Source organism: Cibotium barometz, chromosome 2, assembly GCF_041138505.1.
Source record: "Cibotium barometz isolate CiBa-2024 chromosome 2, ASM4113850v1, whole genome shotgun sequence".
NCBI lineage: Eukaryota > Viridiplantae > Streptophyta > Polypodiopsida > Cyatheales > Cibotiaceae > Cibotium > Cibotium barometz.
Window position 1 is genome coordinate 17,310,792 of NC_141047.1, and position 17,875 is coordinate 17,328,666.

The following is a 17,875-nucleotide window of genomic DNA, read 5'->3' on the forward strand; positions in this document are numbered from 1 at the left end:
ACATTTTCCATGACAGGGGCAGCAGAGGCCAGACTGACTAGAGGATATGCAGCACTAGGAGGTCTAGAGAGGATGTGCTCACAGGTACAATTTCAAGAGCCATGCACTAAGCTGTGGCTTTTTGACACGCTGGTCACATCGGCGATGCTTTATGGAGTACAGATCTGGGGGCCTAGCCTAGATCGTCACAGTCGATTAGGACGCACATACAATGGATAGGACCACTTGTGTCCATGATCTCGAGGATGATTCAGGCTAAGGCCTCGGTACCCCATGAGATTATCAGAGCCGAGATGGGAGCACCACCGATCGTAGTCGAGGCTCTTGCTAGATCAGTGTCCTTCATTCATAGCACCTGGGAGCTTCCCCGACACCGGTATGCACGACTTACTTTAGAGTCCTCTCATCAGCTAGCCATGGAGGGAGACACTTCATGTTGGTATGCGCAGATAGCATCCTGGTTTGAGCTCCATGGGTTCAATTTAGACAGACTTCCACCCTTCCAATACTCTCTAGAGGCACCCTCTCTCACCTTGACACATTCTGAGATTAGTAGAGTCATCAGACAGGACCTCATTCAGTTGGACACTAGGAGGACATGGCTATAGCCCTCACAAGAGTTGGGGACGAAGATGGCTTTCTATAGAGACCATCTTCTCCGCACCAGTGAGGATGGCTTTATACTTAGACCGAGCTACATGGATACCCATCTGTCTCATGGATTGAGGTGCGCCATTGGGAAGATCCGCACCTCTTCACATCAGTTAGAGATAGAGACAGGCAGATTTAGAGGCATACCTCCAGGGGACAGGATTTGTCAGATTTGTTGGATAGAGATAGATAGCTAGAGACGGAGGAGCACTACATCTGTCGCTGCACAGCATATTATGAGATTCGAGGGCACTACCATTGCCTTTTCAAAGAGGGATTCGGACCACTGGCTAGAGTCATGGACTATTGTGATCAGAGATGCTTGGGTTTTTATCTCCTTGAGATCCGCAGGCTCAGAGAGTCCATTATCAGGAGAGCAGACGCCAGACTGGCCAGAGACAGATTACTGACTTCTTTAGAGGGACTACCCGGGAGGACACAGCCGACACCCCAGCAGCAAGCACCCCGTGGGACTCTAGTTGAGAGAGCTATCCAGTTGGGCAGATCCAGACGCCCGAGGGTTCGCGGATCCTCACATCGGAGACTGTGCCTACACCGGAGGATTCAGAGCATCATTGCGAGGCATCGGGCTCGTCCAACCAGGCATCTCACTATGGCAAATATCCAGGCCATCCGGCAGAGACCCATGCTAGAGCTCCTAGGATGATTACCAATTCAGCCATATACTATTGTACTCACTGTCACTTTTGTACTCCCCCATATTCATGTATCCATGTACTCATGTACCCCATTTTGACTAGTAGCATTAGCTTCCCACTCTCCCTAGTAGCTGCTTCCGGATGCTCCCTACTGATGTATTGTAGGGCTAGATACTTACCTTCAGTTCTTTCTTTTCTTCTCCAGACAGTGTATCAGATGTCACATGGTTGTAACTTTGGTCTCATAGGTCACTTTGGCCTTTTGGACGTTAATATAACATTTCATTTCATTTCATTTCAGCCTCTACACCCATTGCACATGGATCACACCTCCGGAGGTCCCAATAGAGATACACTTTTGCAGAGATCACTTCCTCATGCTCACTGAGGATGGAGTCATCTAGCAGCCAGGATACCTGAGTGCTCACATGCCCCATGCCATGCGGATTGCAATTGGCTAGATAAGGGTTTCATCCCACCGCCTCAGTGTGGAGACAGGTAGAGCTGAGCGCGTCTTCAAAGCCGGGAAGCTCATACAGAGACCCAGAGAGGAGAGGATCTGCCGATTATGCCACAGAGGTTGAGACGGAGGAGCATTACATATGCCACTCTGCCGAGTATTCTATCTAATCCGCAGGAGGTTTCACTGTCTGTTTCGTGAGGGATTTGGTCCACTCTCCAGGATCATCAACTTCTTGGACCAGCGTTGCCTAGGCCTCTTCCTGCTTGAGCTTCGGACACACATGGACACTTTCTTGAGAGAGCTTCGGCCCCAGCCACCCCGACGACTCCCTCGCCAACCAAATATCACCAATTTCTTTTGGACCCAGGAGGTGGAGGACACTGATACAGTGGATCTTGTGGACCCACCTAGAGCTGCACCAGACCCACCTTGCCCGAGAGGGGTTACCTCGGACTGGGCCTCCGCACTACAGCTTACCCAACACCTCCGGCCGTCAGCAACGATCTCCTCATCAGCTCCAAATTTAGGACATGCTCCACCGCCATCGAGCTACCTTTCCACCTAACATAGCTGTGGGAGACCTCTCAGCCATACTCATTAGCCCCATGCTTGATATTTTGGAGAGTGGTATACCATCTATTGGGGACTGATGTTGCTCTCATGTTTCTATGTTTCCTAGTATTCCATGATGAGTTTCCATGGACAGTTTTGTATCACCCGAGTGAGATAGCTATGTTTATGTTTTGTTTTTGTTTTATTTTCCATTCCATGATGAGATATGCCATGGACATTATTGTATCACTTTGGTCTCATAGGCCCATTGGGTCTTTAGTAGACGCTTAATCTCTCTCTCTCTCTCTCTCTCTCTCTCTCTCTCTCTCTCTCTCTTCTTCTCTCTCTCTCTCGTCACCCTGTACTTCCGCCACATTCCTCAGCCCAAAACCCCTTTTTATACAAAACCAAAAGGAAGACTTGTTCTACATTCCTTCCTCCAAAAAACGATCTGTCCCCCGATACCTTCAAACTCCCATTCCCTTCTTCTTTTTTCGTCGCCTTTGTTCTTCCGGATCTCTCCATGCATCACGATCAGCTTACCTTTTTTAGCAGGTGCATGGCCTTTACATATTAATCACCCACTTGACCCGGTTGATTGCATTGGTTTCATACTACATTGACCATCTCGGCCGATACAAGCTAAGCGTACGGCTACATTCTAGATCAGCATATGTACATTGCAACTTCCTATCTAACATAATTGTGCTAGCTTCTAGACACTACCTAAAAGAGAAAATGGGTTTCCAAAAAAACTGCATCACTGCACCAATCTGAATACCCGTAAGTCCAACTGTTACTGGAGATCTAGGTTCGTATCTGTGCATGAGCATAAACGGACTATAACCAATAGCCACATGCTTAGAACTATTATAGGCAAACTCGACCATCGGGATGTAGTTCTCCCAATCTGATGGTATCTTGGAGATGTATGCACAAAGTATATCCTCTAGTGTTAGTATTCTCCATATCATATCCGCTAGGATCTCAAAACTCCTGGAGTCTCCTGAAGAGACAAGTCCTTAGGACACTATCGAAAGTTTTGTAGAAACCCACAAAGCAACACACCGCCTTCCCTTATTCTTGGCTTCCTCAATAATTTCCCTCAAAGTAAAGACGTGATCTAAGGTGGAGGACCTCCTGAACCCGGCCTGTCCCTTGGCTCGTTAGCCATGTCTCTCTACATGATTGCTGATTTCTGCTTCTAGGACTCAACCAAAAAGACTGGCTTAGATGTGCCCTATCATGATAGTATGCTAGTTGGAGAGAGAGAGAGAGAGAGAGAGAGAGAGAGAGAGAGAGAGATGGTACTTATTCCACCCTTCTTTTTGACAGAGTTTAGATGAACTTGGAGAATCTGCAAGCAATGGCAATGCTGGTAAAGGGACAGATTATCTTATTGGCACAATGCATGCACTAACCAGTTTACGAGCTGCTCTTATTAAAGGCCTTGAGAGTGGCCTTCGAAATGACGCTTCTGATACTGCTATCGCAATGCGCCAAAAGGTGCGTCTATTTCAATGCTTAGGCTTGTCAAGATTCAATCACAATAACATGGATTTGCAAACTTCTCTTGTTTTTGGGACACATGATTGGTATAAATGCATGCTAGTGCTGGTATTGTCTTTCTTATTGATTCCCTGTCCCACTCCCCCTCCACCCCCAGTTATTTAAGAAGCTAAGATATAGTAGAGTTTTTAACGTCATTTTCATGTGACCTGTAGTGGCGGCTTTGTGAGATTGGCTTGGAGGATTATTTATTTGTACTCTTAAGCAGGTATTTCCCTCCTCCTCCATGTAACTGCCCCCATGATGTCATTTTGTATACAAGATTCTGCTCAAATTGACAGCTTCTTGTCTTGTGACCTTTGTCACTGTTGTTGCCTCTCAAAAAATGAAGGTTTTGTCTAGGATGGGCATATCTTTGACAAAGCTCATCTGCATATGTATATGAGGTCAAGTGAAGGCAAAGACTGATGGATTTTGCCAAAATTTCGTACGTTGTACTCAACAAGGCTGACAACGCTGCTTGTCTTTTTTTTTCCAAAGAAAGATCCTTCCATTAGTCATAAAGAAAAACCAGCCATACGGCTGAATATAACACTGCTAAAAAGCAGTCCAAACATACAAATGAGATAAGGAAAGGGGGGCTCCCTCCTCGGCTGGCCACTCTATTAGAGGAACACTACAACTGGAGGTGGAGAGAAAAGCCTTCTCCCTAGGATAGGAAGGGTCTGAGGGTCTAGACACGGAAGAAAGCCTCACACCACTAGTGCATGTGCTCTAAATCATTGGTTAAGTGCTCAAAACAGCCTCGGAGCGTGTGTATGAGATCCACCCAAATGGAATGGATGAGCTCAAGTGGTGGGGTAATCAAGCCGTCTTGATGGCCTCGCTGCATTGGGTTTGCCAAATGTGCCAAGTTGCTATGCTACTGATGATCGGTGGAGCCATGGTAAAATTTGAGACTTTCAGTGGAGCCAAGGATAAGGCTGAGAGCCCTTACTTTAATTCAGCAGTTTGATGCAGCGTTTTCAGGAGGGAACTTCATGGAGGCTTCAAAAGTGTGGAAGGCATCATCCTTTTTGAAGGGAAATGCTTTGCAATGGTGGTTAACACTGCTACATGAGGGGATAGCTGCTGGTACTTGGGTGGAGTTTAAGCAGATCTTCTCATCTTTATGGTTGACCTTGACATTTGAGGTTGATGTCATGACGGCATGGCATAAACTGGATTCCAGGGATTGTGTAAATTTAGAAGAGTATGACAGGAAGTTTTGGGATGCCCTTTTGCCAGTTACTTCATTTTGTGTGGTGCCATTGGTGGAACAAGTGGAGAAGTATTGTTGTGGACTTCCCAAGGAACTCGGGGACTATTGCATCAAGACCAAAGTTGATAATATGTCTCATATGATAGAGAATGCACAAACAGGGTATGCTTCACCTCTCGTGAGCTAGTGTGTGACATTGGAGTCCATGGCCGTATCGGAACTACTGCATATGTGTGTGTGTGTGTGTGTGCGCGCGCGCGCGCACATGTGTGTGTGTGTGTGTGGAGTGCGTAGGCTGGCCTGCTCCCTCGACCTGCTCGCCTGCTATTCTGCTCGACCTGCCCGCCCCTTGTGTGTGAGCACGTCTGGTAAGGCGCGCCTGCTTCCTGGTCTGTGTCAGGCCTGCAGCCCTCTCGCGACCTTCTGTGGGTCCCTTCTTAGCGCACAGAAACACTGTATTCTCATCGTCAATCTGCCCTATCTTCCTCTCTTCCGCGACCTGTCTGCGTGTGTAGGAGTGTGTGTGTGTGCGGGTGTGTGTGTGTGTGTGTGTGCGCGCCTCGCTACAGGTCTCTGTTTTCCCTTCTGTGTAAGATAGTATTTCAATAGCGCTGTCCCCCTTTTTTTCTGATCTGTGTCTTCCTGCTGAATCGAATAGTCTCGATGGCAGAAACAAGCAAGTATTATGTCAAGAGAGCTCTTTCTCCTGAACCTAAAAGACAATCAAGGGAATCTCTGCCCCCCATAGCTCCTTCATCTGAAGATGCTTCCTATGTGTTTGACATGTTGAATGAGGATTTTCAACAAAGTAGAAGAGAATGGATACTACCAGCTCCGGAACTCACTTACAAGATGAAGTTGCCTTCTCTTGTGCATCCTCTGAAGAAGCTCTCTCAAACTGCAGTCATCATCTTTTTTCCAGGTAAAATACCCTCGGCTAATGATGTGGGACAATGGGTGAATTCTCTCCTAGGTGGATGCTATGTAGAAGGAGTCTATTTTGCCTCCAGAGGATTTTATGAAGTTCATCTCTTGGATGCATTGACAAAACAAAAGATGCTGGAAATGTCCCCTTTATTTTTTGGTCGTCAAATGGTGCACATCATGCCTTGGTCTCCTAATAAGGATTATCAGAATCTCATTAAACATCACTGCCCTGTATGGGTTGAAGTCGTTGATTTTCCAGATTACATGAGAACAAAGCTTCCAGGTTTAGCAATGACATTGGGACAAGTGATCTGTCCCCTCGTCCCACAGGTAATAAAAATCGTTTTTGCATCTTATGGGATACTGATAAACCAACCCCCTCTTCTATTGCAGTTGAGATTGAGGGTGTTAATTTGGGAAAGAAATATTTTACTTTGAAATGGGGCATTTTTGCTGGAGCTTGTTTCTCTTGTCACAAGTTCGGGCATCTAGCTTCTGAGTGTCCCTCGATCCTTCATCCGTCTCCTCCAGCTGCCATTCCTCAGCTATCTACTAAAGGAGGTCAAAAGACTTATGTGGAAAAGATCGAAGCTAAAGGAGCAAAGCCTTCAGTTCATACAGGGAACCAAGCCAATTCAGCTCAAAACAAGGATAAAGGAAAAAGCAAGCTAGTGGAAAATAATTCATCTTCTCACGAGGGTTGGCAGAATGCAAAGAAGACGGTGCCTCTCAAACAAAGACCTCTCCAATCTCGTAATTGGGATGCTTCTGCTCCATCTCCTGGTCAACCTTCTACCTCTTCGGACAGCCCCATCTCAAAGGCATGGGTCAATGCAGTTAAGAAGGGTATTCCACTTTGTGAAGAAGATGATCTAGTCAGGGAATTGGATTCTGAGGGTCAGCAAGACCCTGTCGCAATGGCAGAGGCCTGATTCCTCCCTTTCTCTTTGAGGACTGCTCATCTCTTGTACATATTTTCATGCGTGCTTCTCTTAAATGTTTTTCTTATAACATACAGGGCCTTTGCAATCAGCATAAATGGAGGCTCCTATGGCATTATATAAATAATACTCATCCAGATGTTGTGTGTCTGCAAGAGCATAATCAGCATTCTTTTGCTGGCCAGCATGGGTTCTTTTCAGGATATGATATATTTTAGGCAGGATCTGGACAATTCTCTGGGTTGTGTATTTTAGCCAGACATGATCTGCAGCCCTGTGTAGCATATAATGATCTTTGTGGCCGATGGATGATTATCCAATGTATGATCAATGGAGAGATTTTTGAAATAGGCTCCTTGTATGCCTCTCAAATTTCAGCTTCCAGAGCTCAAATGTGGGACTCCATAAACCAATATCCTTGGTCCTCAAATGCTCTATCTTGTGGTGACTTTAATAATTCTCCTCACTGGAAGGACAATACCACACATAAATCCCATATGCTTCCCTTTGAAATCCAGCAATGGGAACATATGACTTCATCACTTCATACTGCAGATTTATGGACAGCAACTCACCCTTCGGTTTTGGGATTCACATATCATCATAATGCTTTTACAGAATATTGGGCCAGGCTTGATAGATGGTATCTTATTCATGCTCAGCAATATGATGATTATACATGTCAAATGTGGACTGATTATTCTCAACAACTATCTGATCACACTCCACTTTGGCTCAACCTTTCATTTGGTATGCCTCTGGATGATATTCAGCTCTTTTTAGTCAGACATTTGCAGGTTAATCAATTATATCTTTCTCATGAAAAATTCCAGCAAATGATCAGATTGGCTTGTAAGCCATTGTTATCCCATGCTCAGGAGGATCTGGATTTTGCCTGGAACTCTTTTGTACATCGTATTCAAAATGTCATTAAGGAATATGGAAGATGGTACATGGCAGAAACCAGACAGCATATCCAGTGGGCAAAATCATACAAGCAGTCTTTGGTACAGATTAGCCATCAAAGGTCTCTTTCTGCTTCTGAATAGAATTCATTGTCTTGTGCTTCTTCCATAATTGATGCTAATGATAAACGCAAGCTTTCCAAATGGCAGACAAGGGCTAGATTTAAACCTATGCTAGATAAGGGTTGCTCCTCGAAATCTTTCTTTCGAAATTTACACATGTACAGACAAAGTCAATCTATCATGAGAGTCAGGAAACCCGATGGTCTTTGGACCCAGACTTTATCGCAGCTAGAAAAACAATGTCTGGATCATTTTCAGCTTCTTTTTTCTCTACCATCTTCTTCTGCACCTCAGGCTGCATTGGCTCGGAGCAGATTTATTGAGCTTGTTTCTCCTATTGTTTCTTTGCAAAAAGCTTCAATGCTGGAAATGTCCTTTTCAGATACTGAATTGGATGAAGCCCTCAAGCGTTTGGGTAAACATAAATCCCCAAGCTGGGATGGTTTGACGGTTGAATTTTTTGTAGCCTTCTGGGATGAATTGAAGGGTCCAATCTTGAAGCTCATTAATGTAGCCTGGCAGCATCAACATCTTCCCTCAGCTTGGAAGCATGGTCTGGTTAAGCTTCTGCCCAAAAAACCGCTGTGTGAGACAATGGATGACTGGAGGCCTATCACTTTGATGCCTGTTATATATAAACTTATTGCTAAAATGTTGGTACATCGGATAAAGGATATCGTTCATGATGGACTTCATCCTAGGCAATATGGTTTTGTTCCAAGAAGGCATATACATGATAATATCTCCAATACTCTCATTGCAATGGAATATGCAAAATACTCTGCTCAAGATGTCTTGGTCATGCAGGTGGATGTGGCAAAGGCATTTGATACGGTACAGTGGGATTATGTTTCTCAAATCATGTCTAAACTTGGTTTTGGGCCAAAGCTAGTTAATGTCATATATTGGCTTTACTCAGATTCCACTCCTCAATGCTTTATAGGGAAACATTTGTCTGAGTCTTGGACTCTAGAACGATCAGTTCGACAGGGATGCCCTCTCAGTGCTTTGTTCTATGCTATTGCTTCACATCCTTTGCTTCTTTATATGGATCATCTGGTTGATACTAGACAGTTAGAGGGGCTTCAGATTTCTGGTTCACGGCCTTTCATTGCACAGGCTTATGCAGATGATTCATTCTTCATGCCAAAGAACAGTCCTCTGGAGCTTCGCCTATTGATGGATACTCTTTCAGATTTCGGGTTGGCAGCTGGTCTAAAAATTAATTTTCAGAAATCAATACTCTTACCTCTCAAGCATTGTGACTGACATGCTATCCTATGGCCCGGCCAGATTATTTATCCGGAAAGCATAGTAAGACATTTGTGTTATCCCATTGGCTGGAAAATCAGAAATAAGCAACAAATATCTTGGGTGCTAAACAAAATTCAAGACAAATTAGAATATTGGAAGATCTCCACTTGGCCATTGCACGTACGGCTTCGAATTGTTCAGTCCATTGTTCTGGCTTATGTCCAGTTCTACCTTCCTCTCTTACATTGGTCATCTCGAGATCTTTCTTCTTTTTATGTCTCAAGCCATGGAGATTTTTTGGAAAACTAAACTTCATAAAAAAGCTTTTAAGGTTGCTCAAAACGGACCTGCTTTGCTCACCAAGAATGCATGGTGGTTTGAATATTATAAACATCAAATTTCATGTGCTGGCAAGAAAGATCACTATGCTCAAAACCTTTTTTCAACAAGAGCAGCCTTGGTCTATCATGTTGGCAATTTTGTGTGGTCAGATGCGCACAAATGCTTATGGTCGTTGGTTAGTTGATCCATCGGAAGTAGTACTTGGCAAATTTCAAGGTAAAATCCCTGGTTGTCCATTTTCTACTTCCTTGATTCAGGATTGGAAGAAAGTGCTCTCTCGCATCAAATGGTCTCCCCATCCTGCTTCTATAGCTTCCTCGCTTCGAATGGAAAGCATACATTGGAGTGCTGTTTTTTACTCTCCCCTTGCTGTGCAACAACCAATCAGAGCTTACAATCTTATGAAGTTGGGCATCCGGTTCATTGACAACGTGGTAGATACTCGAGGGCAAATTCTTTCTTTTCCGGCAGCAGGATGCATCATAGATCTATATGGAAAGCTATTGCAGATCTCTTACACCCTTTTCTTCCGATTCCAACATTGGATGTAAGAGACAGGCTTCAAGATTGGCATCTTCAGTCTTCAAGTTCAAGATTATCCTCTCAGCCTTTGCATCTATTGACTTATTACCTCCTCCATGGATTGCTCATCATGCTAATTCTCTTTGGCATCTGGATAAGTCTTTAGCTTGGTGGAAAGGAAAACTGACATTGATATGGAAGTTGAAAATGCCATTGAAGCAGAGACTCTTTCTTTGGAGATGCATTGTCGGTATTTTTCCAGTGGGAGTGAAATTGGCTCAAAGAAGGATTGCCTTTCCTCTTTGTCCAAGATGTCATCATACTACTGAGAGTATTCCGCATTTATTGTGGTCTTGTTCATATTCCAGAGACCTTCTGGATAAGATCTCCTATTTTTTATCTCTCAGATTTCCTGCACACAAGTTCTACAGATTTCTCTGGATGTTTGGCACGTTATCAGCTTCTTTGTCATAGTATTCTCTTTTTTTCCATTGGATCAGATACTGGGCCTTATGGACCCTCTGGCTACAGCGAAATTCACCCCTTCAGCACCCTTATGAGTTCTTCCGAGCCTCTTTGCGGCAGTCCCTATATGATGCCGTACATGAGGAAGATTTGGATGTTTCTTGTGTTCAGCTTTTCTTTTACTGTTTCTGATGGATAGGGCATAGGCTCTTTTCTTGAGCACTGCCCTGTTCTTGCATAGAACTTTTTTACTGTTGTTTTTAAGTTCTAGGGTTTAGACATCCTCTTGATGTCAAACCCTTTTGTACATTTATGATATAATGCAATTTCAACTGGTTTTACAAAAAAAAAGTGTGTGTGCATATATATATAGATAAATATAAGCAGCAGTGAGCGAGGCCTTGCTTTACGCCTCGCCCACCTCTACAACCCATGCTACAGCCCCCATGCGAGGGTGTGGGTGGTGCTCGGATCAGAGGTGAAAAGGCGGAGGATGCGCTGCCATACCTGCTGTGCTTGGGGGTAGTCCCACACGCAATGTCTCTGGCTCTCCTTCGGGCTGCTGCAATGGCAACGGCTCGTTGGTCTGCCTGTGATCGCCCGACGCCAGCCATGTGCACACAGCTAGGCTCTGATGGACTAAGAGCCATAGAAAGAAGGAGATCTTCTAGGGATGGAAGCTGCTCCAGAGTCTCTGCCAGAAATCCTCGACAGACTCCCTGAGCTTGCCAATGCTACAACACAGTCGGGGTGCCATCTATGGTCTTGAGGAGGATCCGATGGTGGACAAGCCGGACGGAGTAATCAAAGAATGGGATGGCCTCCTCGGGTTCTTGAATCAATGGGCCTCTCCACTGCCACTCTCTGGGGTTCCATTGTATGTGAACCAACGGGCTATTCTCCCAAAGCGATAAGTGCCAGGATGCAACGCCCCTGCCTCAAGAGAAGAAAAAGGGGGGAGGTTGGGGGGGGAACCTGTGGCCCACTTCCTCCCCTTGCAACCGGGAGGGGTGGTCATCATTGATCTGCCTATGGGACACAGTTAGGAGGCTACCCGGTCTGACCTTATGAGTGTCGATGAGGCTGTCACGTGAAAAACCAAAAACCACCAAGGGAACTCTGGTGCAGGTGAAAGAGGCCATCCACGGAATGTCGAGGGGATTCTTGGGAGGGAGAAGCCAATCCGGTGGAATGGTAGAGTCGATGTCCCAGATCATAATAGAAGCTCTTCTTAGTTTGACATTTGTATACTTATTGCTAACAAATAGTAGACCTAGCACCTATATCTCTTGATTATATATATATAGGCGTTTTGGTCCAGCGTTCTGGTCCGTACTTGTTCCAAGGTGAAACGTTTCGGGTTGAATCTCCGCGTTTCGAGGTTAAACGTTTTGGGGCTGAAACGTTCGTGGTGACACTGGCCCAGACAATCCTGCTCTAGGAGTCGACGGTAACTTTGCAAGGTGTCCATAGTCTGAGCTAGCCCCTCACAGAGCCAATTCCAAGAGAGAGAGAGAGAGATGCCTTGGTCTGGAACCCATTTCCGCCTTCCCAGATAGTGTATCAGATGTCACATGGTTGTAACTTTGGTCTCATAGGTCACTTTGGCCTTTTGAAGACGTTAATATAACATTTCATTTCTCTCTCCCTCCCTCTCTCTCTCTCTCTCTCTCTCCCTCCCTCTCTCTCTCTCTCTCCTCCTAGCAAGTGGGGGAACCTGGATGAGGGCAAGACGGAGAAGCTGCCAATGTGTGGAAGAGGCTCGCTACTACAAACCAATCCTCAAAGCCAGTTCTAAGGTTGCGGAGGGGGGCCTCCGAGAAGATCCATCGAATCTCAGGCGTCCAAGGGCCTCCACGGGTAGGAAGGCACAAGGAAATGTGGCTGATCAAGAAATTCTTCAAGGGCTCCCCCCGAGGTACAATCCTCACACGATTAGCTTGCCCAAAAGGGCCCTGCTCTGGGTCACAGGATCTATTAAGTCCAGGCCTCCTTGTGCAGCCCAAGGCTGAATGAGTACGCAGCAAGCCACCTTCACCCAAGCTGGGCGACCATGTCCTCGAGACCAAAGAAAGTTCCAGATCAAATGGTGCACATGCCCAACATGAGGTAATGTACCACATGGTAGCCAGAAGAACCTAGTTGTCTACCACCAATCACCTTGCAAGTGATAACTGAGTAGAGCTCCAATATAAAAGCTTCCTTCGAATGCTCAGGAGGAGCGGGGCTAACTTGCTCTGTTCAAATATCGATGCTCACCTTGTATCCAAGGTACCGCACAACCGTGCGGCAAGGGATCCATCTGAACTCGTCAACTAGGCGCCAAGTTGGGCTGGGAGTGCTACTATCCTAGAAGCCACACGACTTGTGCCAATTGATCCTCGCCCCTACGGTGAGGTAGAGCTCCTCAACCACTGCTGCAAAGCAGCCAAGGCTCCCTTCCGACCTCGTGAGGTATGGGACAGTGTCATCTGCAAACTCTGCATCCAATAACTCCTCCATGGTGCGAATGGGCAAGCGCACCCTCGGAGGCCTGTATCCTGCGCTCGAAGAAAGGAACTCATGGCCTCAACCACGAAAAAGAAGAGGAATGGTGCAAGCAGGCAGCCCTAGCGCACCGAGCGGGAAATGGCAAAACGCTCTCCTTGGCCGCCCTGAAGAAGGACCTGGTTGTGGACCTTCATGTAGAGGGCTGCAACTCCCCGAATCCAGGCAGGTGAAAATCAAGTCTCAACATGCTTCCCTCCAAAAGGGCCAATCAACTATGTCATATGCCTTCTCGAAGTTGAGAAGCAAAACGGCCATATCCTCCCCCCCAAGTCCGGCTGCAGTTTGGGACGTAACACTCGTCCTCTCGTCTCATGGGGCGCATTGAGCGAGGGACTGGCCCAGTCTCTAGGAGTGTGGCTCACCTTCAAACGATGCCCGCCAGAGACTCAAGACTGGAGCCTAGCTGGGATCCCAAGCAGAGACAGACTCACCCTCGACACCGACAACTCCATCTACACCATGGACTGCCATCGGGATACTCTATCAAGAGGAGGGGGATCTGATCAATCTTCCCTTTGACCCGATAGAGAAAGTCATGAGGGTGAGAGTGATTGGGTTTCATGACCACAGATGGCATGTCAACCCACCTCTAGCCAAAGAAGATAAGGGTTATGGGAGGGCTGCCACTGATACAGTGGGATCCTGGTGAGTGGCAGTGGCACTGCAGGTTGGTGTCTCGTCCATGGTGAAAATGCGGAGGATCCACAACCAAATCTACTGTGGCTTAGGACAATCCCAAAGGCAATGCCATTGTAGAGGGTGTCCACATCTAGAACAGAGAGCCGACCGACCTCCAACTGCCAATCTGTCCACTGCCAAGCTCTTGTGTGCTATCTGCCACCACAGGTAAAGAGTAATCTTCCGTCGCCAGAAGCTGTCCCACAGCCACTTCCAAAACTCATGGAGGAAGCGCGTGGAGATGCCGTGTGTCATTGCAGCCCACACGAACATTATACTCAAAGAAAGGAATGTCTAGGGGGCGAGGGGAGCTGCCACATCATCAACACTTCATCAGCTGACTGGCTGCCATATCGTTACAAAATGCCACATCAGCATGTGATGTCTGGCAGCAAGAATATTTCAGGATGGTTTATATAGGTTTTTCTATGTGAGTGTTAAGGAGTGAATAACAATCATTTTGAGATTGGTGTATGATGTGTTAAGTGTTCCATTTAATTTTTATTTATTTTTAAATGGACTCTTCTGTTATGTAGGTTTTTCAACACTCTAGATGCCATGGGAGGATCTGTGATGCTGGCTAGTGAAGCTCAATCAAAGAATGTTAACTGTTGGAATTATCCTTTAGGAGCGGTTGTTCTTGGTATTCGTCATGTAGGACTATCTGGTTGGCAGCAAAGCGAATGCATGGCGATTGAAAACGAGATCATGGCATGGCAATCAGCAGGAATGGCTGAAAGAGAAGGTTTGTTTTAGTGGGAAACCCTATGATCTTGAGGCTTGTTTTAAAACAAGTTAATCAACATTGAGTGAAGTGCCAAGTCATTTCAGCACTAAAGAACTGCCATAGTATTTGCCAAGTCATTTCAGCACTAAAGAACTGCCAACTCTGAGGGAAAGACATACAAGAACTCTGATGTTTCTGTCTGGCAGGAAATGAAGACGGTTCAAGGATTTGGGCCCTTCGTCTTAAAGCTACGATCGAAAGAGCAAGAAGACTTTCTGAAGCATTCTCTGATATGCTGTTGCAGGTTTATCCAAGGAATGTTGAGGTGAAACTCTACACATACAACCCCCCCACCCCCCCCCCCCCCCCCCCCCCCAAAAAAAAAAGGGACCCACGTAGACCCCCATGCACGTGCACACACACAGCACATGCACACATGGTTACAAGAAACCTTTCAAAGTTTTTAAGGTCTTGTCTATAAACATTTTGTCCCTCAGCAAAAGAACCATGAGGTCTCCCAAAAGAATATATTGAGAAAGGTTTCGAAAAAAAAATGAAGCTTCTGCAAAAGAGAGAGAGAGAGAGAGAGAGAGAGAGAGAGATCATGTGAATATGAGTGCTAGTAGCATCAAGAGGGAGGACATTCTCCTTATCCATCCAATATTTGGAAAAAGCTCGTGATATGAGAATTATGATGCATGTGTCGTGGGGATGGGCTCTGCTCTCTCTGAGGAGGAAGTGTTCGTTCACGGAGCTCCATCAGGTAAAGTTCGAGGCAATGCTGGTCGAAGAAGTTGATCATCTTGGATAATGGGCCAAATCCCTATCTGAAGAGGCAAAGAAATCTCCCCAGGATCTCATAATACACTGGGCAGTTGTAAATGTAGTGCTCCTTGTATCGACCTCCATAGAGCAAAGTCTACAGATCTTGTCCTCCATGTCAATACCCCCTGCTCTCCCTGCCTCCACTCTAAGGCAAGACTTGGATCTGTCCAATCACAATCCGCATGGCATGTAACATGTGCCTGTGTAGATATCTTGGCCTCTGGATGAATCCATCTGCTATGATCTGCCGGAAGTGATCTCCAGGGAAAGAAAGAAAGAAAGAAAGTAATAATAACGTCTTCAAAATATCCAATGGGTTGGTGTGTGTGTGTGTGTGTAGGAGTTTGCCTGCGCCTGCGTCCTGTCTGGTAGCTGCTGGCCTGCGCCTATGAACTGTGTGGTAGCTGCTCGCTTGCGCCGTGTGAAGACTAAGCATGCTGCTCGCCTGTGTATTGCTGCTCCTGTTTGCTATCGACCACCTCCATCCTTTCTCCTGTTTCTTTTGTCCATCTCCATTCTTATTTTCTGTTCGCTGTCTGATTTCCTAGCTTGCAGCTGGCTGTCGGCTGCAAGGGAGGAAATCATCTTTGGAAGATGTCTAAATCCATGCCTTGGTGGAGAGCAGCATTGGGACGGATATGGATGAGCAAATTGCCTTTGAAGCAACGATTGTTTCTATGGAGATGTATTATGGGTATTTTTCTGGTGGGGATCCTTTTGGCACATAGACACATTGCTTCAGCCTCTTGTAGGCGATGCTCTCACCCATATGAGACGGTGCCCCATCTTCTCTGGTACTGCCCCCAATCTCGAGCCCTCCTAGACAAATTGTCAAGGGGCCTACATGCACAATTTCCAAGCAGACTTTTTGGGAGATGGTTTTGGCTTTTTGGTTGACTCTCTCCTACATTGCCAGCTTATGCAGTCTTCTTGGATTGGACGAGATTCTGGGCTTTCTGGACTATCTATCATGTCTGGAATCAGTTGCTTTTCATGTCGACCCTTTTACCTTCTTCCGTATATCTCTTTACCAGTCTCTCAGAGATTCTTATGATCTCGCAGAGCTTGCTTTTCTGCAGCTTGAGGTGTTTTCCCATTGTTTCTCTGAGTCCTTGCTGTCCCGCTCTGGGGCAGCTATGATTGTACATTTATTTTATCAATGAAGCAGTGGTTTCACTAAGCAATGTGTGTGTGTGTGTGTGTGTGTGTGTGTGTGTGAGAGAGAGAGAGAGAGAGAGGTGTGTGTGTGTGTGTGTGTGTGTGTGTGTGTGTAAGGGTCGGTGTGTATGTGTTTTTATCTCCGGGACTGTTCTACCTCATGCCCCCTGTTGCACGATTCAGCCTTTCCCTGCCCTACTTTTCCCACAACTCTATAGTGTCCTTTTGCAGTTTTTTCTGCCACCTTCCTGCACCTTTTCTGCCTTACTGTTCTATTCCACTTTCCTTCTTGCTCCTTCTGTCAATATCGGCCTGTTCCTTTTCACAGCCTTTCCCTTTCCGTGGTTCTATCAATGGCTTCAGCTTTAGATGTTTGTACATATGCTCGAAAAGAAAGATCTGCAGATGCTAAGCGCCGCCTATCAGAGCCGGCTTTACAAGATGATGCATTTACGTTGGAAGCTCAGTATGTGTTTGATACCCTTAAGGATGACTTTCAGCAGTCACGACAGGAATGGGGCAAACGGATTCGAGAGGTCACCTACAAATTGAAGTTGCCGTCCCTGGTAAACCCTCTCAGAAAGTTGTCTCAAACTGCGGTTATAATATTCTTTCCAGGAAGAATCCCTGCGGCCAGCGAAGTCGCGCAGTGGATTAAGTCCATCCTTGGAGGATGCTTTGTAGAGGGAGTGTATTTTGCTTCCAGAGGCTTTTATGAGGTGCATTTATCAGATGCTTCATGCAAGCAGAGGCTTCTTGAGTTCTCTCCCTTGTTTTATGGGAGGCAAATGGTACATGCTATGCCCTAGTCCCCAAACAAGGACTATCAAAGTCTTATACGGCATCACTGCCCTGTATGGGTTGAGGTCGCAAACTTTCCGGACTATATGCGTGAAGAGTTGCCTGGCCTGGCTGCTTCCTTGGGACAGGTCATTTGTCCACCACGCCCCATAGGAAACCGTAACAGGTTCTGCATTCTCTGGGACACTGACATACCTACCCCTCCTTCTATTGCGGTGGAAGTTGAGGGAGTGCAATTGGGCAAAAAGTATTTTGAATTGAAGTGGGGTGTGTTTGCAGGTGCTTGTTTTGCCTGTCACAAGTTTGGGCATCTAGCCTCTGAATGCCCAATGGTTCTGCATCAGCCCCCCCCCAAATGCCTTGCCACCCCAGACACGGGAAAAGAATGAGAATTTGCAAGTCAAGACAGCAAATACAAATGGAGCAAAGAATGCAAAATCAGTCAATCAGGTGCCCGCACTTGCAGGAAAAGGAAAAGATAAAGGGAAAGAGAAGATGAAGGAAACTGTGGGGATTGATCAGGACGGTTTTAAACAACCCAAGAAGGTGGTTGTATTGAAGC

At 46.1% G+C, this 17,875-nt stretch overlaps 1 protein-coding gene across 2 annotated transcripts in view; it reads left to right on the top strand.

Moving 5' to 3' along the window:
• PWD (chloroplastidic phosphoglucan, water dikinase (ATGWD3)) overlaps positions 1-17,875 on the top strand; it is a 112,783-nt gene that overhangs the window by 59,850 nt on the left and 35,058 nt on the right. For both annotated transcript variants that reach the window (XM_086814584.1, XM_086814592.1), the window contains exons 8-11: positions 3,661-3,831; positions 4,050-4,102; positions 14,339-14,547; positions 14,736-14,854. In XM_086814584.1, the coding sequence (XP_086670710.1) occupies positions 3,661-3,831; positions 4,050-4,102; positions 14,339-14,547; positions 14,736-14,854 (552 nt within the window). The remainder of the gene's footprint in view (positions 1-3,660; positions 3,832-4,049; positions 4,103-14,338; positions 14,548-14,735; positions 14,855-17,875) is intronic.